General features: G+C 42.2%; 1 protein-coding gene across 2 annotated transcripts in view; it reads right to left on the bottom strand.

Annotated features, from left to right (window-relative positions):
• Nucleotides 1-2,025: 2,025 nt before the first annotated feature.
• The window catches only part of xylt2 (xylosyltransferase II), a 275,890-nt gene continuing 252,145 nt past the window's right edge, over nt 2,026-25,770 (bottom strand). For both annotated transcript variants that reach the window (XM_059949008.1, XM_059949009.1), the window contains 3 exons: nt 25,093-25,288; nt 15,072-15,405; nt 2,026-6,140 (listed from right to left, as the gene is read on the bottom strand). In XM_059949008.1, the coding sequence (XP_059804991.1) occupies nt 5,818-6,140; nt 15,072-15,405; nt 25,093-25,288 (853 nt within the window). In that variant the 3' untranslated portion in view covers nt 2,026-5,817. The remainder of the gene's footprint in view (nt 6,141-15,071; nt 15,406-25,092; nt 25,289-25,770) is intronic.

The following is a 25,770-nucleotide window of genomic DNA, read 5'->3' as shown; positions in this document are numbered from 1 at the left end:
CAACAGCAAGATCACCTCACTTCAGCAACATCTCCTTCTAAGGCTACCTCAGTTTACCCCAGCACAATCTGATTATACCATATCCTAATCCAGTAACATAATCTTATCCCAGTCCCAATGCATGTTATCCTGTACCAGTTGCAACTAATCACATCACAGCACCATTCCATCTAATTTCTACATCACTTTCTTTACAACCATTTCCTGTTCTGTCACTTTATCCAGCAACATCTCAAATGTTCAGGTACAACCTCAGTTCAGCACTCACCAGCCCTACCTCTTCTCATTCCAACAGCACCAATACCTTGGTTGCAATGCCATCCTATTTCATCACAAAACATTTTCAACTTAGCAACATTTTGTCCAGCATTTCTTCACATTCCAGAAGATTCTCAATTTCAGCATCAACCCTCTTATTACATCCACATCTCAACACAAGATCGTGAGGAATATTGCCTAGATTGGTTCAAGCTAGGAGAAAAGACATCCCTGATAACATAGGCACCACTGAAATCTGGAATGGTACTTCTGTATGGAAGCAAGCAGTAGATCCTCATTTGTGAATTCACATTGACATTGTTATCTACAGCAATGTACATATCGGCATTTCTATAGTATGTAAAGGATGTAAGTCCTCATGAAGGGTCTCAGGTGAAACGTTGACTGTTTACTCTTTTCCATAGATGCTGCTTGGTCTGCTGAGCTCCTGCAGCATTCTGTGTGCGTTTTTTGGATTTTTTCTTGTATGTACAGAAATCTGGGCATGCACAGATCTTTGAAGGTGACAAACAAGAAAGTAATAAAATTATACAGGGCACAAAATGCAAAAACTTAGATCAAACTGCTCAGACACCTGGTTAAGCTGCAGCTGGATAATGGATTCCAATTCCAGTCATTCCATGCTGGAAAGAAGCACCTTAAGACGCTGCAGGCTTGATTTAATGGAATGGGCTATGCATTGAGGGTTTTGGTGTATGGATGAACTAGTGAAGCTGGAGTTGCTGGCATTAAAATGCAGTCTGAAAGCTGATTTGATACAAATTCTCAAAAACTGGGGTGGCATGGTAGCGAGGTGGTTAGCACAAAGCTCTACAGTATCAGTGTCCCAGATTCAACACCGGCTATTGCCTGTAAGGAGTTTGTATGCTCCTCCCCGCCACTGTGTGGGTTTCTTCCCACAGTCCAAAGATGCACTGATCATTAGGTTAATTTGTCACTCTAAATTGTCCCATGATTAGGCTAGGTTTGCTGGGTGCAGGGCTCAAAGGGCCACAAGGCCCTATACCGTGTTATATCTCAATAAACAACTAAATAAAAATCATCAAGCATGCAGTGAAAGAAAACAATATCACAAAGTCATTAGAAAAATTGTAGGGGAACTGGGCCTTTAGCCCAAAAGCCCACTGCAAGTATCTAAGCATGCACTCACACTAATCCTACACCCATCCCAAGTTATACGCCCATATTCCCTTCAATTCCCTATATATACTAACATTTACTTACACACCAGAAACCACTTAGCATACTTGCCTGTTTGTCTTTGGGCTGTAGGAAGAAACTCCTACAATCAGAGTGAATGTGTATCTCCACACAGAACGCATTGGATCGAACTGGCCCAAACCATCAACAGTACTCTTTTCCATTGATGCTGCCTGGCCTGCTGAGTTCCTCCAGCATTTTGTGTGTGTTGCTTGAATTAAACCTTGGATTGCTGGGTCCATGACACAGTAGTTCTATCAACTGTAACACTGTGGTGCCCTTTTGTCTTAGAAACGCAACTAGTCAGGGTCAAGAACAGAAGAATCCCAGATGACTGGGAAGAGAATCAGAATTTACATGATAATCACGATCTTAAAGCCACTCTTTGAAAAGTTGGTGGATACTGTTCAATAGAGAATTTAGAAATGGGTCAAACAGATTGTTCCAATAAGTTGATTGGGAGTGATACCCTAAGTGACCTTGTTCTATGATAACAACTATATCAGCAGCACATTCAAGACTTCCTCTAGACCTGCCTCACAGGTCCTTCTCTTGGTCTAGATTCACAATATTCATTCTTCACCTTTTACTAATTCCCTGAAGAATGACAGATATCCACAGCCTGGTTAGATCAACAACTCCAGAGGAATCTGCCATGGAAGCAGGTGGCAAATGGATCAGACTGATCATTGTGCAGTGCTATGAATATTTTCAACCTAATGAATTTACAGAAAGGGAGGCGAGTCAGCAAAGAAGATTTCTCTCATGTGGAGTGATCTCCATTTCTGTCTACAACAAAACAAACAGATCCCTGTTAACTGAAGGCGGAACGAGGCTGGTGAAGGATGGTAATACGTAGGCCAACACAACTAAGAAGATTCTATAATACAGAAATAGAAGAGTCACACTTTCCAGCATTTGACAGCAAGATTCATGGATTCTCACACAACCTGATATCAAAATAACATTTAGTGACTGATATGGTATATATTTTATTGTTCAAAAATATGTATTAACCATTTCTATGAAAAATTCAAAATGATGTCTAGTAGTAAGGTACAATTGTTGACAACTGAGAAGGGCAGATGTTCAGTCACATATGACTGGAGCTATAGTTGCACAGCAAACAAAACTATACATAATGTATAAATATTTTATGTAACAAAGCCTTTGCAAGCAATACCAATTGTCCAAGTAAACATGAATAGAAAAATCAAAATGGTAGACAAACTCTTTTAAACATGGAGTTGGGGTTGTGAGGTGAGCCTTGGGCAGTGGTTTACAATTCTTGCTGCACTGATAGAGGAGGCATTATCAATTCCTCCATTTCACAAATGAAAATGAATTTTATTGCACAGTAAGGAGTATTTAAAACTAGTCAATTTGCTTCTTTAGTGGGATATGCTCATAAAGTGCTAATACCCTCCTGGTAAAGAAAGAAACAAAATGAGGAGGGGAGGACTTTCAGCCCATTGTCAATGTGCTGTTCCTTTACAAAACCTCTCCATTTAATTTCACTGTCACCTCTTCTCCCAAACTTGCAACTTGCTCTACTGAAGTTTCATTTGTTGAAAGCTACAACTGAATGTGCTTCTGCCCCTTGATAAAGTTGTGCCTTCCGCTCAAGAAAAAAAAACTCTCATCTCCCATTTGCGTTTGCCAATGCCCCCAAAACCTGTACTTTGCATAATTAGCCATATGTAATATGGCATTCCCTGCCATTTAACCAGGAATTTGCAGCTGAACCTCATCTGAAGCCCACATTGGCTGGTCTTCATTTTGCTGGTCTACTTCCTCCATTAGCTTCAGCTAACCAAACATTAGTTTGATATAGTCAGTATCCTTTACAAATCAACTGTTTTTGTTGCATTATTTCTGTTTAAAAATAATTGGATTTCAAACATAATCCTTTGCAACTTACAGCATAAAATGATCAGGTCAAATAAAAGTAAGTTCCTTATTCATTTCTTACTTTATCTGCAAATTAATAATCTCATTCAGGATGGTTGAGTAAGAAATAGAAAAGAAACCATACCCACTTGTTCTGTTGGAAAGGGCTTTATTGTTTATCTGGCCTGCATTGGATGTGTTTGATGGGATAGTGCAGAGAAGGTTTATTTTGTGTCTGATGTCTGCTACACGTACACTGGGCAGGGGTTGACAGCTGACTTGCTTTGTATATGACAGATGGAGCATCTACACAGGTATTGGTTCATGGGACAGTGTAGAAGATAGTGTAGACAATGTAGAATATAGTACAGATTTATCTGGCCCATGAAAAATCATTGACCCAAAACAAACTCCATTTCTTTACAATAGCTGCTGCCCAACCTGCTAAGCATTTCCAGCAACCTTGTTTCTTCTTCAGATTTTCAATGTCTGAGAAATTTTGTATTTGTAATATATGGTATATCTTCCAAGAAGCTATTTATTTATTTATTTTTTAAGATCTGGAATGGCCAGCATTTGTTGCCCACCATGAAGATGCTGCCTTTTTGAACTGTTATAGTCCTGCTGAAGGTACCCCCAAGATACTTCTAAGGAGTGAATTCCATTGCTTAGTTCCAGCGATGTTGATAGGACCGTGATCTATTGCTTAAGATAGGGTGGGCTGTAATTTGGAAGAGAACATGTTGCCAGTGAAAATGAAATTACAGATTTTGAAGATGATTATTTCTGTTGCTGCTGGTCATCCATCATCATGAATGCCTGGTTTTGAGCTGCCAGGTCTGTTCTCAGTTCATTCATTAAGCACACTGCTGTGACTGGCAATACAATGTGAAGTCCTGTAGTCTCCAACCAATATTCTCTTGTCTCTGCCACAGATAGATTGGCAAGGATGAGGTCAAGTAGATTTTCCTTTAATGGTTTTCTTATTACTTGCTGCACACCCAGTCCGGCAGCTGTGCCCTTCCGGACTCATCCGGCACATTTAGTGTTGCTGCTACTGCCGCTCTGGGTGTTGGGCCTAGAGTAACTTTTGTCCCTCTTCCAAGTACTGTCCAACATGTTGAAGAAGAATCACCAACTGGCAGAACCGTGTACTGGGGCTTGATAGGGTCAGAGTCAACATTGAGGACTCCCAGATCTACTGCCTACCAAGGTACCACCCTGTCTGGTGGGTATGTCCTGTTCCAGTGGATTATAATAGGCAAACTGTCTTTAAGATATTGACAGGCACATCAACTACTTGACTTGTACTGAGGAATTTCCTTGTCCTGTGAGAATTTGGTGTCAAGGTCAATGCTGGATACATGATTTTATTCTTTCTAGTTGTTATGATGAAGTGAGTGGCATACCAGGACATTTAAGAGCCAACCACTTTAGGATTTCTGCAGTTTTTTATTGGACTTAATATATATTACATCTTCTGAAAGGTATTATTGAACAAGACGAGCTTTTGTAATAATCTGCAGTTTTGCAATTAAAGTTTAATTTAAAGTTTAGTATAATTCCACAGATAGGATTTTAACTCTAGTGTCTGGGTTATCCATCCATTGCCACCACTGTGAGTGTTTGATGAAGCAGTGTCATAGGAGTTACACATTTTATCTAAACCTTGCGTTGCCTTGCTCTGGGACAGTTAAGGGCCGCCTGAGGAGATTGCGAGGCAGCCTCGCGCAGCATCAGCAGACAGAGGAAGCTTTACTCCAGGGTTGAACTCTGACGTACCTGCTCTTGACGTGATTGAGGCCTGAAGTGTAAAATGATCCATAGCCCCTGAATGGGGTCCGTCCTGATGGTGAGCACAAACTGATGACAAAATGTTGTATAAACATATGTCTTTATTATTTAGAGTTCTGAAGTTCAGGCCACATGTAAATAATCTTTAATATCTAAAGTTACTGATTCTCATCCTCTGGGGCAAGCTAATGGCTTCCAAACTAGCAAGTGATTTCATTTCTTTCTATCCAATAGCATCTCACTGAAATTCAGTCACAGCTACACAGCTGAAGTGCTGAGGAACAAGGATTTCAAAAGGCAGTTGTGTGAAACTGCGAATAATGAGCTCATCTTCATATCTGTTCTAAGCCGCTCAATCAGGGACCGCTGTCTTCATTCCTTTTGCAGCCACACTATGCTGGGCACAGACATGTCAGTGCAACTCCTGCCGAAATTCAGACAGCTGCATTGGACTGGTTGATCCAGGGTACCTGAAGAAAACTGCTTCTCCTTCCCCCAATCATTGTGTTAAATGTTTGGTCCTTTTAACACATTGAAGACATTCTTGTATCAATCTTGACAAACCACTGGACTGTCACACTAGCCCACAGGTGGGTTTCTTTCCATATGGTTGAGTCCTATATGCCCAATTCTCCCCACAACTATTCTCCTTTGCTACCTCAGGCGGCCATCATCTTTCACTGGTCCCAGTTCAGATTTGGGGTCATCAGATAGTGAACTCCAGATTGTTTTTTGACAAGGTTGTAGTGCAGGACAAAGTGAAGGCTCCACTACACAGGTGTCAGTAGCTGACCAGAATTTGCCCACACTTTCATATATCCAGGATTCTAGTTGCTCACCAACAAGCTGAGAGTTTTGTACAGCTTCCTTCTCAGCTACGTCTGATGGAGGCAGGTTCAAAATCCCTCTGAGGCGCTGGAAGTTCTGGTCCATATATTCATTATTTGGTGGGCCAGCATGTAGCCACTGGTCTTGTCCTGTATTACAGAAAAAAGAAAACAAAAGGCTTGCTTTCATTACTAAAATTTAAAATCAGCTCCTGCAGAAACTAAACAAAGTCAGGTTCTCCCAGCAATCCTGTCCACGCACAGGCCAGAATCAAGATGTAGTCTAGAGGGGAGCTTGTTGTCAGAGGGCACTGTAAAAGTGATGCCTTAATGCCCCCATCCATGGACACCCTTAAAGTGTAACAGTAGGGTAACAAAATATAACAAGGCCATTTAGAACAGTTCTGTTTCTGAGATCTTGCTGAGTACAATTTGCTTTTGTATATTATGGTACTAAAAATACTTTATTAGCTGAAAAGTACCTTGCCATGTTCTGAGTCATAAAGGAGTATCAAATAAAAAGTGTTTCTATTTTATGTATGGTGTAGGAAAAATTATAATGGGCAACCATTCCATACTTAGTTTGTAATAGGATGCAAAGGGTAATGGTTGAGGGTTCTTTGTTTGTAATATACATAAATAACTTGGATGAGAATATTTGTGATCTGATAACATTACTGATTGCACATAAATTGCTGGAGTTGCAGATGCCAAGGATGGTTGAACTAGGATATAGATCAGTTGGAAAAGTTGGGCTGCGCAGTGGCAGATGGAATTTAATACAAGAAAGTACAAAGTAATATGTTTTGGGTTGTCTAATACAGGCTGTACATAACACTGTACATGGTAGGGATTTAGAAGCATTGATATAGAGGCACCTTGGGATGCAGGTTCATAGCACCTGTATGAAAATGGCAACATAGTGAGAAAAGCTGCTTTCATAGACAGGGGTCTTCAGTTTAAGAGCTGGGCATTATGTTACAGCTTGGAATAGTGTGTGCAGCTCTTGTTCACCATATATAAAAGATGCAATAGTTACTAGAAAGAGTGCATGATGCCAATTGGAATGGAGGAAGTTATTTAGGAGAAAATGAATAAACTAAGATTGTTTCCATTGAAGAGCAGGGACTAAGGGGTGACCATATATAGAACATTACAGCACAGTCTGGCCCTTCAGACCATGATATTATGCCTACTTTAACCTACTCTGAGATCAATCTAACCATGTGCTAATTTATGATGTTATGACTCTAGGAGCCTTCGGCTTAGTCACAGTCATAGAGTACTACAGCACAGATAGTGCGCTTCAGCCTGTCTAGTCTATGCTGAACTGTTATTCTGCCTAGCACCATAGCTCTCCACATCCCTCCCATACATGAACTTATCAACTGCTCATAAATGTTGTAATTAAAACTGCATTCACTACTTCTGCTGGCAGCTTGTTCCATATTTGCTGCACTCTGAGTGAAGAAATTCCCCCTCAAATTACCCTTATCTAATCCTTTACACAAATCCTATGACCTCTAGTTTAATCTCACTCAATCTCAATGGGGAAAAACTTGCTTGCCAGAACCTTATCTATACCCCTCATAATTTTGAATACCTCTATCAAATTCCCCCTCATTCTCCTACATTCAGGGGAATAAAGTCCTAACCTATTTAACCTTTCCCTATAATTCAGGTCCTCAAGTCCTGGCAACATCCTTGCAAATTTTCTCCATACTCTTTCAATCTTACTGATGTCTTTCTTGCATGTACAGTGCCTATAACAAGTATTCACCCCTCTTGGAAGTTTTCATGTTTTATTGTTTTACAACATTGAATCACAGTGGATTCAATTTGGCTTTTTTGACAGTGTTCAACAGAAAAAGACTGTTTCATGTCAAAGTGAAAACAGATCTCTACAAAGTGAACTAAATTAATTACAATTATAAAACACAAAATAATTAACTGCATAACTATTCACCCCCTTCAGGTCAGCATTTAGTAGATGCACCTTTGACAGCAATTACAGCTGTGAGTCTGTGTGGATAGGTCTCTATAAGCTTTGCACATCCGGACACTGCAAATTTTTCCCATTCGTCTTTACTAAACTACTCAAGCTCTGTCAGATTGCATAGGGATTGTGAGTGAACAGCCTTTTTCAAGTCCAGCCACAAATTCTTAATTGGATTGAGGTCTGGACTCTGACTTTGCCTCTCCAGGACATTAACTTTCTTGTTTTTAAGCCATTCCTGTATAGCTTTGGTTTTATTCTTGGGATCATTGTCTTGCTGGAAAACAGATCTTCTCCCAAGTTGCAGCTCTTTTGTGGACTGCACCAGGTTTTCCTCCAGAATTTCCCTGTAGTTTGCTGCAGTTACTTTACCCCCTACCTTCACAAGCCTTCCAGAGCCTGCTGCAATATGGCCAAAAAGCTAAATTTTGGTTTCATCAGACCATAGAACCTTCTTCCAGCTGACTTCAGAGTCTCCCACATGCCTTCTGGCAAACTCTAGCCAAAATTTCATGTGAGTTTTTTCAACAGTGGCTTTCTCGTTGCCACTCTCACATAAAGTTGCAATTGGTGAAGCACCCAGACAACAGTCTCTCCCATCTCAGCCACTGCAGCTTGCAACTCCTCCAGAGTTGACATCAGTCTCTTGGCAGCCTCCCTCATGTCTCCTTCTTGCAAAGTCCCTCAGGTTTTGAGGTTGGTCTGCTCCAGGCAGATTTACAGCTGTGCCATATTCTCTCCATTTTTTGATGACTTAACTGTATTACAAGGGATATTCGGTGACTAGGAAATTTTCTTGTATTCATCTCCTGACTTGTGTTTTTCAACAACCTTTTTGCAGAGTTGCTTGCAGTGTTCTTTCATCTTCATGGTGTAGTTTTTGCCAAGATACTGACTCACCAGCAGTTGGACCATCCAGTTACAGGGGCACTTACTACAATCAATTGAAGCACCCTGACTGCAGGCAGGTCTCCAAAAACAGATCGCCATGTAACTAATTATGTGTCCTCTAAAGCCAAACATTGATTTGAATGTCATAGACACCAGTGATGATTTGGTATGTCATATTAAAAGGGGACAAATACTTATGCAATCAGCTATTTTGTGTTTCATATTTGTTAATCAATTTATATCATTTTGTAGAGATCTGTTTTTACTTCGACACAAAAGAGTCCTTTTCTGTTGATTAGTGTCAAAAAAGCCAAATTATATCCACTGTGATTCAATGTTGTAAAACAATAAAGAATGAAAACTTCCGGGGTGGGGGAGGTGCTGAATACTTTTTATAGGTACTGCAAGTAGGTGATGAGAATTACACAGAATAATAAAGATTTTGCCTCACTGAAGTCTTATACAACATTCCAACTCCTGTATTTAATACTCTGATTTATGAAGGCCAACATATCAAAAGATCTTTTTATGACCCTAACTACCTGTATCACCACTTTCAAGGAATAACGGTTCTGTATTCCCAGATCTATCTGTTTTACTACACTTCTCAGTACTGCGTAAGTCCTACCCTGGTTTGTCCTCCCATATGTCAGCTGCCTTTTCAATCCATTTTTCCAGCTGGTCCAGATCCTGCTATTAGCCTTCCTCACTGTCCATATCACTACCAATCTTGGTGTCATCTATAAATTTGCTGATCCATGTGGCACACCACTAGTAACAGGCCTTTAGTTAGAGAGGTAATGATCTACTACCACTCACTGCTTGTCCCACAAAGCCAAGCTTGAATCCAATTTACTACCTCATCTTGAACACCAAGTGACTAAACCTTCTTGACCAGCCATCCAAGCGAGAGTTAAGCCTTGCTAAAGTCCACGTAGGCTATATTCACTGCCTTTCCTTCATCAACTTTCCTGGTAACTTCATCAAAAATATATAAGATTCATTGGACACAACGTACCACGAACAAAGCCATTTGACCATCCCTAATTAGCCCCGTCTATCAAAATACTTATATATTCAGTCTTTTAAAATATCTTCCAGTAATTTATCCTACTACTGACATCAGGCTGACCAGCCAATAATTTTCTGGCTTATTCTTAAGGCCTTTCTTAAACAACATTAGCCAGTCCTCCAGCATCTCACCCATGGCTGAGCATGTTTTAAATACTTCAGCCAGGGCCCCTGCATTTTCTGCAGTAGCCTGCCACAAGGTCTAAGGTAGTGGTCACCAACCTTTTGAAGCTCAAGATCCCCTATCTCGTCCTTAGTGAAAGGCAAGATCGACCCTAAATCAGTTAGTCACATGCATGCACTGGGCAGAAAAGACCAGAAGTAAAACCCCACAACCCGGAAATAGAAATAATGTATGTACACCAGGGTCACCACCCTTTTTTTTGCACCGTGGGAAGTTTAATATTTACAATATTCTTGCCGACCAGCCAATGGGGGGGAGGGGGGGGTTTAAACACGAATGGAATACAGCGATACTCGAAGCAGGTTCCTTATGTCCAGTCTATTCCACAACTTAGTTTATGTGGCTATCAGCACTTAGCTTCTGTCCCGCTTGCTCACATTTTCTTCTGCTGAAAAAACTCAATGCGCTTGTCTTTAAGTGCAGGGTGCTTGGACTCAAGGTGCCGAAGCAGTTTTGAGTGCTTCATTGCCTCATTAGACAGCCTCCTGCCCGCTCGTCGCCACACGCCTTGGCCAGGAGCGGCTGGTCGTGGGTGGGGTGAGAGGACAAGGTCAGGGATGGAGGTCCCCGTACCGGGGCCGCGGCGGTCACAGTCCGGAGTGAGTGACCGACCGAGCGAGGAGTGCGAGCCACCCCCCCCCACCCACCATAGGTAGGAAGAATCTATCAGCCGACAAAAGTTTGTCTAGAGGGATGACTTTCAGTAGATCACAGCGAGGTAGCTGCTCTGCTACTTACAAAACCCTGAGCTCGAATTAGGTCATCTGCGAATATTTTAGCACCAGGTTCCCCACAAACATTCAGTGTGCTAAACAGGTTTAGAAGTGGCGTCCATCTGTCCACTCTCCAGGCCGATACCAACGGCACTTCGCACAGTCGCGCAAGGTGGCTGGTTACCCAAGGCCAAACAGTGATCCCTGGCGCGAGGGTATCACGGCATTTACGTGACTGATGACCTCGTGTGTGTTCAAGTTCAACAGTGGGCATGACAGGGAATGAGGAAAGGTGCAGCTGACTCGCAGCCCGGTGGTTGGGGACCACTGAAGTACACTGTGTAGTGCGTGGCGGGGGAGCTACACACATGCGCACTGGGCAGAAAGAACGGAACTAAAACCCCGCAACCCGGAAATAATCTCACAACAGTATTTGTGTATTTATTTTTCATTTTTTTCAGGAACTACTGGGAAAATCTCAAAGAGAAATCGAAATGTTGATAGCGATCGATGGATTGGCAACTACTAGTCTACGGGGACACTTTGCTAAGCCCTGGGGCCATATCCATTCTAATTTGTCTCAAGACAGCATGCATCCACTCTTCTGTAATCCGCATCTGGTGCATGACCTCATTACTGTTTTGCCTCAGTTGCACAGACTCTGTGTCCATCTCCAAAATAAATACAGATACAAAAAAATAATTTAAGATCTCTCCCATCTCTTTCAGTCCTCTTTTGTTCCCTGCTCTCGTTTTGCTCTTAATATATTTAGAAGCCCTTGGGACTCTCCTTTGTATTGTCTGTCAGAGCAACCTTATGCCTTATTTTAGCCTTCCTGATTTCTCTCTTGTGTTCTCTGGCATTTCTTATACCACTCAAGTGCCTTATTTGTTGCTTGCTGCTTATACCTGCCATGCACCTCCTCCTCCTTCTTAACCAGCATCTCAATATCTCTTGACAATCACTGTTCCCTTAACTATTTAGAACTTGGCTTTTATTCTAACAGGAACATACAAACTCTGTACACTCAAAATTTCACTTTTGAAGGCCTCCCATTTACCAAGGATCCTTTTGCAAAACCTGTCCCAATTCACACTCATCAGTTCCTTTCTGATGCCATCAAAAGTGCCTTTCTCCAACTTAGAATCTTAACAGGAGGACCAATCCTAGTCTTCTCCAAAATTACCTTGAAAGTAATGGAATTATGTAGTGTTCCACTACACAGATTTCTGCCAGGTGCCGTGTCTCGTTCCCTAATAGGCAACCCAGTATCATATTCTCTTTAGTTCGGACCTTTTAATATAGCTGTATGGGTCCTAATGCCCTTCCCTTGGACAATATCGGTGGTGTGGAGAGTGAAGACTTGTAGCTTGGGCAACTGCCGGTCTTCCATTAAAAAAAAATCCTACCCAGGCTTGTGCCCTGGAAACTTTCCAAGGTGCAAATCCATGGTCTATTGAGACTAATGGAGGCCTACACGCAGACACATTGGTTAAGGACAAATTCTATCCCATCCAGCCCTTTGGAATTCCAGTCAATATATGGAAAGGTACTGATATCACAACTTTAATTTTCTTGAATCTCTCTACAAATGTTTTCCTCTAAATCTAGCTGACTACTGCATGGTCTTTAATATAATCCTATTAACATGGTCATCCCTTTCTTGTTCCTCAGTTCCATCCATATAGCCCCTCTTGAAACCAAGTCTCACTAGTGGCTATAAAGTCATAATTCCACATGCCGATCCACACTAAACTCATCCACCTTACCTACAATACTCCTTGCACTGAAATAAATGCAACTTAGAACATTATTCCAACCATACTCAACCTTCCGATTCTCCTCATTGTAAGTAGGCTTAACATCATCTTTCCCCACTACCCACTCCACTATCTGCCTGGCACTCATTCCCTTGCACCTCTTGTTTAAACCCCCTGGAGCAGCACTAGCAAATTCCCAGAGTCCAAGTGCAAATCTGCCCGTCTGTGCAGATCCCACATTGATCCCAATGATCCAAAGCTCTTGGCAATGCCTAATTCTTAAATTATCACAACCCTGCCTGATGTTCCAACTGGCCCCATTCGCTTTTGAAATCTTGTGTCAATCACCACAATTTATTTATTTAGCGATAGTGTGGAGAAGGCCCATCTGGTCCTTTGAGACACGCCACCCCAGCAATCCCCGACAAACCTAATTAACTCTAACCTAATCATGGGACAATTTACAATTACCTATTAATTTACCCATTACATCTCTGAACTGTAGGAGGAAATCAGGGAACCCAGAGAAAACCCACACATTCCAAAAGGAGGACATATAGACACTCCATACAGATCGGCATTGGAATTAAACTCTGAACTCTGGAACACCTTGTGCTGTAATATTGTTGTGCTAATTGCTACACTTTCCTGGCACTCAAACAATAGCTTCTGTGCTCTCACGCCTGCCAAAGTTTATAAACTTATGAGGGGTTTAATGAGAGTCTTTTTCACAAGCATATGTTTAAATTGAGAGCAGAAAAAATTAAAGGAAATTTAAAGAACAAATTAACCACAGACAGAGGGTTGTGGATTGTGGTTATCCGGAAGGAGCTGCCAGACAAGGTGGTAGAGACAGGTACAATAATAGTGTTAGAAAGCTTTTGGATAGATACTTGTATAGGAGAAGAATATAGAGATATAGAGCAAATTCAGGATAATAGGATTAGTGTAGAGGACATCTTGGTTAGCATGGATAAGCTGGGCCAAGCAGCCTGTATCTTTAATGTACAATTTAATGACTAAAATAGTCCACTGCAGAAATCTCATTATCTGATCCACGACAGTCTAGGTCAGGGGTCGGCAACGTTTACCACTGAAAGAGCCAATATGGACCCATTTCCCACAGAAAAGAAAACACTGGGAGCCACAAAACGAAATAACACTGCATACAACGGGTTTTTTTTGCCTTTATGCTATGTATAAACAAACTATAATGTGTTGCATTTATGAAATTGATGAACTCTTGCAGAGAAAACGAAATTACATTTCTGCATGCAACAAAAACATTTTGAACTCCGAAAAAAAGACGTTGGGTTGAAGGTTACTCCATAGTTAGCCTACCTTGGATCGAAGAATTAAAAGAATGCGCGCACTGGTGGGTGTCAGGCATTGGCAGTTGTGATGTATATTAATAGCGATAAAAAAACACGTTGTAGCGGTGTAGCGCTACACGCAGCGCTAAAATAAAGACTGCAGACAAAGGTAACTTTATTCGAACTAAACAGCCTTGCTTTAAAGCCTCCCTCAATCCGTCCCCGTGGGCGCGGATGCTCCAAAAGACACGTACTCACAAACCCCCGTAGGCTATCTCCCTTAGCCGGAACGGTGGCTAATTGTGAGCCGGTTCGGATGTGCCAGGAAACGGTGTCTCCACAAAGTTTTCAGATTGTACAAGATCACCATAATCTTCAAATTTCGAATTACATTTCAAAAGCTAACAAACCACGGGGAGCCGCATCACAGAGATCAAAGAGCCGCATGTGGCTCCGGAGCCGCAGGTTGCCGACCTCTGGTCTAGGTTGAACAGTTTGTATCCGTCAGGTATTGCACAGGGATTGCATGTTGGATTTATTTTGGATATTCCCTTTCTCAGAATGAAATCAGATTTAAAACTGACACATACTGTATGTTATGAAATTTGTTGTTTTGTCTCACCATGTCTGGACAGTAACTTGCAGACTAACCTAGGACTCCACTGACCTGAGTGACTCAGTATACACCAGTAATCCGCAACGTCAGCTACCAGCCTCGTATCATCCAAAGGATAGTGGCAGCACGCCCCTGACCCCACTGTGTCCATGCTAATAATCCTGCAACCAATCTTACACTATTCTTAACCATTTTATTCCTCACACTTTCCCATTAATTTCCCTTTATAATGCTCCCACCAAAAATAAATTCACCAAAAAAATCACAAGACTAGGGGCAATTTACTGCAGTTAATTTGACCAACCAATACAGACATTTCTGAAATATGGCAGAAAACCAGGTTATTCAATGGTCTCAGGGAGAATATGCAAAGTGCATAGAGGTCGGGACTGAACAGTGTAGCCACTGCACTGTTATGTCTTTATCTCTGTTGTTTGGCATTCTCAATCAGAAAGACATGGAGCCAATGTAGCCAATTATTTTGCTCTTCTTTGGCAATTTTCGAATGCAGCTTGAACATAAGAGGATTGAACATACCTTTTCTGAGAGGCCGCTTTCCACTGAAGGCCAAAGGAATCACCAAGAAATTGGTTTCTGCTAGCAGGGTCCAAAGGTGCAGCACCCGCACAGTCCAGCTGCCTGGCCTCAGAGGGTGGTTTAATGGGGGCTTATACTGGGTAAACTCAGCCTCTGAGTCCACTGTAATGTCATAGGAAGTGGCAATGATATATGTGGGATCAATCCACACCACCGTGACTGTCATATTCGGACCTTTAGCCCACCTCTGCATGGCAACGGGCTCATCAAAGGGTGCAATCAAACCACCAAAATTTCGGAACAATCGCTCCTTGGGATCCCATTCTGTTCCCACCTAAATAACCACGGAAGGTGAATGGTAAAGAATTAGTTCATTCTGCAACACACACAAATTGCTGAAGTAACTTAACAAGTCAAACAATGTCACAATTGACATTTCAGGCTATGGCCCTTCATCAACACTGGCATAAGAGGTAAGAAGTTAGAATAAGAATGTGGAAGAGGGAGTCCCAACTCTCCACATTGGGCTTCAGGTCTTATACCAACCATTTGAATTGATATGGTTAAACATCAACAAATGTTACACTGCTCTGAGGTACAACAGTAAAAAAAAAGAGATGCTATATCATAGCAAAATCAATTCATGCAAGTAAGAAGTTGGTCTTAAGTGGTAGAGAGCAAATGGATACAAAGTTAGCTTGGTAGAAGGTGGCAGTGGAAACTGTGACCAATGGGATCGCTGCTGGCTCCCCTGCTGTTGGTCAGATTTATTAACAATTTGGATGAAAACGTTGGTTAGTAGGTTTTTTGATGACATCAACATTGAAGGCACAGCAGACAGTGAAGTAGGCTACAATAGATCTACTGAGGTGGGGAGGAGAGGGAGGGAATGGGTGGAATGGAAAGAGAAAGAGGGGTTGGGGAGGAGAGGGAGCAGGAGAGATAGATAGTTGAAGAGACAATGAAAGATGAGAGGGGTAGAAAGAGAGATAGAGGTGGGGGAGGGAGTGCGAGGAAGGAGTGGGAGGAGGGGAGGGAGTGAGAGGAAGGGAGAAAGTGGGGAAGGGAGGGGAGTGGGGGAGGAAGGAAAGAGGGTAGGGAGGAGAGAGGACAGTGCAGGGGAGGGGGCAGTGGGTGAAGGGAAGCAGGGAAGGAGAAATTTTCTAATTTAATGTCACCATCCCAATGTTCTCCTCCGACACACCTGTTTCTCTGTGTTCACTTTCCAGCCATTCTTCTAACCTCCAAGTAACTCCAGCTGCCCATCACTATAGTGTCCTCCTAACTATAGACTCTATAGTTAGGGTGACAGATAGGTGGTTCTGTGCGTGCGAAAAAGTAAAACAAATGGTTGTCTGCCTTCCAGGTGCCAGGGTCTGTGATGTTTCTAAATGTATCCACAATATCCTGAAAAGGGAGGGTAAGCAGCCAGAAGTCATGACACATGTTGGTACCAACGACATAGGTAGAAAAAGGGATGAGGTCCTGAAGTGTGAGTTTTGGGAACTTGGCAGAAGGCTGAAGAACAGGACCTCAAGGGTGGCGTTCTCAGGATTGCTGCCAGTGCTACGTGATAGTGATGGTAAGAATTGGAGGAGATGGCAGTTGAATGCTTTGGTGCAGGGGGCAGGGTTTTAGATTTTTGGACCATTGGGATCTCTTCTGGGGAAGGTGGGACCTGTACAGATTGGATGGGTTGCACCTGAACTCGAGGGGGAGCAATATCCTTGCTGGTAGGTTTGCTAGCATGATTCGGGAGGGTTTAAACTAATTTGCAAGGGGGATGGGACCCAGAGCGACACAGCAGTGAAAGAAGTGCATGGAGTAAGCCAGATCTAACATATAGAGAGGTTTTGATGAAAAAGAAGCAGAATAAAGGGTGTAAAGGTAGTAAGGTAGAAGGGCTAAAGTGTGTGTACTTCAATGCAAGAAGCATCAGGAACAAAGGTGATGAACTGAGAGCTTGGATACATACATGGAATTATGATGTAGTGGCCATTACGGAGACTTGGCTGGCACCAGGGCAGGAATGGATTCTCAATATTCCTGGATTTCAGTGCTTTAAAAGGGATAGAGAGGGGGGAAAAGGGGAGGAGGGGTGGCATTACTATTCAGGGATAGTATTACAGCTGCAGAAAGGGTGGATAATGTAGCAGGATCCTCTTTTGAGTCAGTATGGGTAGAAGTCAGGAACAGGAAGGGAGCAGTTATTCTTCTGGGGGTATTCTATAGGCCCCCTGGTAGCAGCAGAGATACCGAGGAGCAGATTGGGAGGCAATATTGGAAAAGTGCAAAAATAACAGGGTTGTTATCATGGGTGACTTTAACTTTCCTAATACTGATTGGCACTTGATTAGTTCCAATGGTTTAGATGGGGCAGAGTTTGTTAAGTGTGTCCAGGATGGATTCCTGTCACAGTATGTTGACAGGCCGACTGGGGGAATGCCATATTAGAACTAGTATTAGATAACAAACCGGGTCAGGTCACAGATCTGTCAGTGGGTGAGCATCTGGGGGACAGTGATCACCGCTCCCTGGCCTTTAGCATTATCATGGAAAAGGATAGAATCAGAGAGAACAGGAAAATTTTTAATTGGGGAAGGGCAAATTATGAGGCTATAAGGCTGGAACTTGCGGGTGTGAATTGGGATGATGTTTTCGCAGGGAAATGTACTATGGACATGTGGTCGATGTTTAAGGATCTTTTGCAGGATGTTAGGGATAAATTTGTCCCGGTGAGGAAGATAAAGAATGGTAGGGTGAAGGAACCATGGGTGACAAGTGAAGTGGAAAATCTAGTCAGGTTGAAGAAGGCAGCATACATGAGGTTTAGGAAGCAAGGATCAGATGGGTCTACTGAGGAATATAAGGTAGCAAGAAAGGAGCTTAAGAAGGGGCTGAGAAGAGCAAGAAGGGGGCATGAGAAGGCCTTGGCGAGTAGGGTAAAGGAAAACCCCAAGGCATTCTTCAATTATGTGAAGAACAAAAGGATGACAGGAGTAAAGGTAGGACCAATTAGAGATAAAAGTAGGAAGATGTGCCTGGAGGCTGTGGAAGTGAGCGAGGTCCTCAATGAATACTTCTCTTTGGTATTCACCAATGAGAGGGAACTTGATGACAGTGAGGACAATATGAGTGAGGTTGATGTTCTGGAGCATGTTGATATTAAGGGAGAGAAGGTGTTGTAGTAGTTAAAATACATTAGGACAGATAAGTCTCTGGGGCCTGATGGTATATTCCCCAGGCTGCTCCACGAGGCAAGGGAAGAGATCGCTGAGCCTCTGGCTAGGATCTTTATGTCCTTGTTGTCCACAGGAATGGTACCGGAGGATTGGAAGGAGGCGAATGTTGTCCCCTTGTTCAAAAAAGGTAGTAGGGATAGTCTGGGTAATTATAGACCAGTGAGCCTTACGTCTGTGGTGGGAAAGCTGTTGGAAAAGATTCTTAGAGATAGGATCTATGGGCATTTAGAGAATCATGGTCTGATCAGGGACAGTCAGCATGGCTTTGTGAAGGGCAGATCGTGCCTAACAAGCCTGATAGAGTTCTTTGAGGAGGTGACCAGGCATATAGATGAGGGTAGTGCAGAGTATGTGATCTACATGGATTTTAGTAAGGCATTTGACAAGGTTCCACATGGTAGGCTTATTCAGAAAGTCAGAAGGCATGGGATCCAGGGAAGTTTGGCAAGGTGGATTCAGAATTGGTTTGCCTGCAGAAAGCAGAAAGTCGTGGTGGAGGGAGTACATTCTGACTGGAGGGTTGTGACTAGTGGTGTCCCACAAGGATCTGTTCTGGGACCTCTACTTTTCGTGATTTTTATTAACGACCTGGATGTGGGGGTGGAAGGGTGGGTTGGCAAGTTCGCAGATGACACAAAGGTTGGTGGTGTTGTGGATAATGTAGAGGATTGCCTAAGATTGCAGGGAGACATTGATAGGATGCAGAAGTGGGCTGAGCAGTGGCAGATGGAGTTCAACCCGGAGAAATGTGAGGTGGTACACTTTGGAAGGACAAGCTCCAAGGCAGAGTACAAAGTAAATGGCAGGATACTTGGTAGTGTGGAGGAGCAGAGGGATCTGGGGGGTACATGTCCAAGGATCCCTGTAAGTTGCCTCACAGGTAGATAGGGTAGTTTAGAAAGCTTATGGGGTGTTAGCTTTCATAAGTCAAGGGACAGAGTTTAAGAGACGCAATGTAATGATGCAGCTGTATAAAACTCTAGTTAGGCCACACTTGGAGTACTGTGTCCAGTTCTGGTTGCCTCACTATAGGAAGGATGTGGAAGCATTGGAAAGGGTACAGAGGAGATTTACCAGGATGCTGCCTGGTTTAGAGAATATGGATTAGGATCAGAGATTAAGGGAGCTAGGGCTTTACTCTTTGGAGAGAAGGAGGATGAGAGGAGACATGATAGAGGTGTATAAGATATTAAGAAGAATAGGCAGAGTGGACAGCCAGCGCCCCTTCCCCAGGGCACCAATGCTCAGTACAAGAGGACATGGCTTTAAGTTAAGGGGAGGGAAGTTCAAGGGGGATATTAGAAGAAGGTTTTTCACTCAGAAGATGGTTGATGTGTGGAATGCACTACCTGAGTCAGTGGTGGAGGCAGACACACTAGTGAAGTTTGAGAGACTACTTGACAGGTATATGGAGGAATTTAGGGTGGGGGGGTTATATGTGAGGCAGGGTTTGAGGGTCAGCATAACATTGTGGGCTGAAGGGCCTGTAATGTGCTGTACTATTCTATGTTCTAAAACAGCACAGAGAATTAGGAAGAAAGTTGAGAAGCAGGCCCTGAAGGATAGTAACCTCAGGATTGCTGCCTGTGCCACACGCCAGTGAGCACAGGACTGCCATGTACAAAAGGAATGGTTGCACTGGAATCTGGGGGTACCAATATTCTTGTGGGCAGGTTCGCTGGAGTAGTTGGGAGTGGGTTAAACTAATACGGCAAAGGGACAGGAACCAGTATGACAGAGCTGAGAATAAGCCAGCAGGTTTACAAGTAGATGATGGGTGTAATATGAATGTAAGGAAGGACAAGCCAATGGTTGGGTACGAATGCAGACAGTGTGAAGGGTTAAATTGTACCACAGAGGCAAAATCCAAAAGGGCGAAGAATACAGGACTGAAGATGCTGTATTGAAATTTGCGTAGTATTGGGAACAAAGTGCATGAACTTGTGGTGCAATTACAGATTGGTTGGTGTAATGTTGCGGGCATCACTGAGTCGTGGCTGAAAGAAGGTAATATCAAAAGATATACGTTGAATCGGTTGGACAAGAGGAAGGCATGGGTGGTGGTGTCGCTCTGTTGGTAAGAGATGGAATTACATCTTTAGAAAGAAGTGAAAGAGGTGACATAGGGTCAGAGAATATTGAATCTTTATAGGTAGAATTAAGAAACTACAAGGAGAAATACCGTTTTGGGAATCATTTATAGGCCTCCAACTAGTAGTCAACATGTGGGGTTGAGATTGTAAAGGGAGCAGTAATGAGAGACTTTAATATGCAAGAGGATTGGGAATACCAGGTTGGTGTCGGATCGTAAGAGGGAATTTGTTGAATGCTTATGAGATGGTTTTTTAGAGCAGCTTGTACTTGAACCTACTTGGGAAAAGACTATCTTAGATTGGGTGCTGTGTAATAACCAGATTTTATTAGTGAGCTTAAGGTAAAGGAACCCTTAGGAGAAAATGATCATAATATGATTGAATTTATATTGTAAGTCACATTATCAATATCGCAATGGAATAAAGGGAATTACTGAGGCACGAGAGAGGAGCTTGTCCAGGTGGATTGGACGGGGATGATGGCAGAAGGGGGGGCTGAAGTATCTGGGAATAGTTCACAAGGCGCAGGATAAGTAAGTCTCACAGAAGAAGGTGTTCTTAAATTGCAGGGGTAGGCAACTGTGGCTGACAAGGGAAGTTAAGGACTGCATAAAAGCCAAGGAAAAGACATACAATGTAGCAAAAGTGAATGGGAAGTTGGATGATTCGGAAGTTTTAAAAAATCTTACAAAAGGCAACTAAAAAAGCCAGAAAGGAAAAGATTAATTATGAGGGCAAACTACCAGATAACATAAAGCAGGATACTAATAGTTTTTTCAGTTATATGAAGAGTAAAAGGGAGGTGAGAGTTGATATTGGACCACTGGAAAACGATGTTGGTGAAATAGTAATGATGCTGGGGGACAAAGAAATGCTGGATGAATTTAATAAATAGTTTCCACCTGTCTTCACTGTGGAAGACACTAGCAGTGTACCAGAGCTCAGGAGTGTCAGGGAGCAGGAGTGAATGCCGTTGCTATTACAAAGGAAAAAGTGCAAGGCAAACTGAAAGGTCATACGGTGGATAAGTCACGTAGACCAGATAGACTGCACCTTAGAGTTCAGAAAGAGTTCTTTTCTCGTCCTGCTGAAGGGTCTCGGCCCAAAATGTTGACTGTACTATTTTCCACAGATACTGACTGGCCTGCTGGGTCTCTCCAGCATTTTGTGAGTGTTGCTCGAATTTCCAGCATCTGCAGATTCTCTTTTGTTTGTGATTCTGGCATGGTCCCGGAGGGCTGGAAGATTGCAAATATCAGTCCACTCTTTAAGAAGGGAGGAAGGTAAAAGAAAGAAAATTATAGGCCTGTTAGCCTAACTTCAGTGGTTGGAAAAGTGTTGGGAGTCATTATTAAGGATGAGGTTTCGGGGTACTTGGAGACTAGTGATAAAATAAGTCAAAGTTAGCATGGTTTCTGTAAAAGGAAATCTTGCCTGACAAATCTATGAGTTCTTCAAGGAAGTAACAAGAAGGGTGGACAAATAAGAGGCAGTGGATGTCACTTACTTGGATTTTCAGAAGGCATTTGATAAGGTGCCACATGAGGCTGCTTAGCAGGACAAAATCCCACGGTGTTACAGGAAAGATACTGGAATGAATAGAAGAATGGCTGACAGGCAGGAAGCAGGGAGTGGAAATAAAGGGGACCTTTTCTGGTTGGCTGCCAGTGACTAGGGGTGTTCCTCAAGCATCAGTATTGGAACCGCTACTTTCACATTGTTTGTCAATGACTTGGATAATGGAATTGATGGCTTTGTGGCAAAGTTTGCAGATGATATGAAGATACCTGGAGGAGTAGGTAGCACTGAGGAAGCAATGCGATTTAGACTCATTGGAAGAATAGGCAAAAAAGTGGCAGATGGAATACAGTGTGGGGAAATGTATCATAATGCATTTTGATAAAAGGAACAAATGTGCAAACTATTATCTAAATGGGGAGAAGATTCAAACATCAGAGGTGATGAGGGACTTTGGAGTCCTCCTGCAAGGCTTCCAGAAGGTTACTTTACAGGTTGAGTCTGTGGCAAAGAAGGCAAATACAATGTTGGCATTTATTTCAAGGGGAATAGAATACAAAAACAAGGAGATAATGCTGACATTTTATACAACACTAGTCAGGCTGCACTTGGAGTACTGTTGACAATTTTGGGACCCATATCTCAGAAAGGATGTGTTGTCAATGGAGAGAGTTCAAAGGAGCTTCATGAGGATGATTCTGGGAATGAAGGGGTTAATATATGAGGAGTGTTTGGCAGTTTTGGGCCTGCATTCACTGGAACTTAGAAGAATGTGGTGGGATCTCATTGAAACCTAGCAAATATTGGAAGGACCAAATAGGGTATATATGGAGAGGATGTTTCCTACAGGGGCGGGGGGGGGGGGGGGGGGGTGGTGTCCTGAACTACATGGCGCAGCCTCAAAATTGAGGACAACCCTTTAGAACAGAAGTAAGGAGGAATTCTTTTAGTCAGAGAGCAGTGAATCTGTGGAAAGCTCTGTCCCAGAAAGCTGTGGAGGCCAAGACTGTGGGTATATTTAAAACTGATTGGTCAGGACATCAAAGGTTATGGTGATAAGGAAGGTGTATGGGGTTGAGTTGGATCAGAATCAGCCATGATAGAATAAGCACATAAGAAATAGGTGCAGCAGTAGCCGTCTGGCCATCGAGCCTGCTCCACCATTCAATGAGATCATGGCTGATCTGGCCATGGACTCATCCCCACCCTGCCTTTTTCCCATAACCTTTAATTCCCCTACTATGCAAAAATCTATCCAACCTGGTTTTAAATATATTTTCTGAGGTCACCTTCACTGCTTCATTGGGCAGAGAATTCCAGATTCACCACTCTCTGGGAAAAGCAGTTCCTCCTTATCTCCATCCTAAATCTACTCCCCAGAATCTTGAGATTATGTCCCCTAGTTTTAGTCTCACCTACCAGTGGAAATAACTTCCCTGCCTCTCTTATCTATCCCCTTCATAATTTTATATGTTTCTCATTCTTCTGAATTCCAGCCAGTACAGTCTCAGGCGACTCAATCTCTCTTCATAGTCAACCCCCTCATCTCTGGAATCAACGGTGAACCTCCTCTGCACCAGCTCCAAAGCCAGGATACCCTTCTTCAAGTAAGGAGACCAGAACTGCATGTAATACTCCAGGTGTGGCCTCAATAGTATCCTCTACAGTTGCAGCATATCCTCCCTGCTCTAAACTTCAATCCCTCTAGCAATGAAGGCCAACATTCCATTTGTCTTCTTGATAGCCTGCTGTACCTTCAAACCAACCTTTTGTAATTAAAAAAATCACAGAAGATTCTGTGAATGGCAGAAGACATAATGGGCTGAATGGCCTAATTTTGCTCCTATGTCTTATGGTCTTACCAACCCCTGTCTCACATCCGCTATTGTATAGCCACACACAGGCAATCTTTCCTTTTTCCTCTGTCTCGATTCAGGGTCTTGCCCTAAAGTGCTGCCTTCATAATTACTGCCGCTGTTCTCTCTTTGCTCCGAATTCCAGCGTTTTTTGGCGCACCCACTATATTGTTTCTGTACACCATGTGCAGGTGTCTTCTCCTTATTCAAAAAGCCATTGGAAATTACAGAATGAGCCAAACATTCATTAATACAATTTAAGGTCATACATAGGGCTCATATGTCCAAGGATTAATTAGCTCATTTTTACTCTCATATTAGTCCTATTTGTGATAGATGTCAATCTGAAATTGCGTCTTTAACTCATATGTTTTGGTCTTGTTCATTTTTGGAGAAATATTGGAAAGATATTTTTGATATTATTTCTGCAGTTTTGAATATTGATTTACAACCTCATCCTATTACCACAATTTTTGGTTACCAATGTTAGACTCACTGCATTTATCTTCTTCTGCCCGTCGAATGATTGCATTTCTAACTCTGATGGCTAGAAGATCTATATTGTTGAATTGGAAGGAAATTAATCCTCCCACTGTATTTAATTGGTTCTCTCAAAATTTAGAAAAAATTAGAAGTGGTACTTTTGAGACCTATTAAATTTGAAAAGTTATGGAGACCATTTATTCAACATTTTCATATGATGTAATATGACCCTGTGCCAAGTTCATTTGATTTCCCAGCTTTTAGCTTATGTATGTTGAGAGGACCGGAAGTGACGGCATTGATGAATACTTATTTTTGTGAGATATTATAAACAGCCCCCTTTTTTTTCTCTTTTTTTTTATTTCTTTTTTCTTCTATATTAGTTATTAGTTAATAGATTAGTAGATTAGCTAGTTTTGCATTATATATATTTTTTTTTCTTTCTTTTCTCTGTTTCCTTTATATCATATATTATGAAATATTTAGATTTACCATGTTCATACATATATTTTATGGCTTATGTCTTGGTAAACTCATTTATATTGTAACTATTATGTATGTTTTTTTATATGTAATGGAATGTTGGTAATTTCTTTATCAATATATCATTTGTATTCTGTCTATATTACTAATAATAATAAAAAGATTTAGAAAGAAAGAAAAGGAAATTACAGAATGAAGAAGCTGATTGACAATTGTTCATTAATACTGGCTATACTGGGAACAGAAGGCAGCAAGGACACAGTTTAAGAAGGACAAGTTCAAAAATTGACTGTGTAAATGGCAATGTCACATCTATCTCATTCTATTAGAGTGTCAGATTGGTTACCTCCAGGCTCTGGAGTCGGTCAATTTTAGGGTTGATATTTGCAAGACGGAGCATGGATCGAGGTGACACCCAGCTTTCCAGTGTTTCTTTCTGTCCTGTAGTCATGTTCTTAACTTGCTGCATCACCAAATAACCTTGGAATTGGTCATCGTAGAAGTAAACGTTAACAGAGAGTGGATAGCCCAAAGGCACATACCTAAGAAGAGGCACAAGTATTCTTAAGACTTCCAAGATCAAACAAGTAAAAATAAGCCATACAATAAATATATCCTTTCCTACCTAATACCCTCTTCCTCTCCACTTCAACACACTGTTCTTCCCCCATCCTGACATACTCACCTTCACACTAACACACCTGTCCCCTCCACTATGATTTGCTCTTCTCGTAACCTCTGACAAACCCCTCCATACCCATTGTGACACACTTCATTTCTAAGGTATTCTTCTGCCTTACACTGACCTCCCTGTCTATCCTCTATCATGATATGCTCCTACTCGCCACTGAACCTGTGTTCCCCTTCTGTCCCACCAGGCTTCTCCTCTTCCACCAAAACTGACCATTCCATCTATCCTAACATCCATCCCACCACCTGAGAATTGACTACAAGACATAGGAAATAGAGGAGAATTAAGCCATTAGTCTGCTCTATCATTTCATCATGGCTGATCCACTTTCAT

Source organism: Hypanus sabinus, chromosome 23, assembly GCF_030144855.1.
Source record: "Hypanus sabinus isolate sHypSab1 chromosome 23, sHypSab1.hap1, whole genome shotgun sequence".
NCBI lineage: Eukaryota > Metazoa > Chordata > Chondrichthyes > Myliobatiformes > Dasyatidae > Hypanus > Hypanus sabinus.
This window is presented reverse-complemented; position numbering and strand designations above follow the sequence as displayed.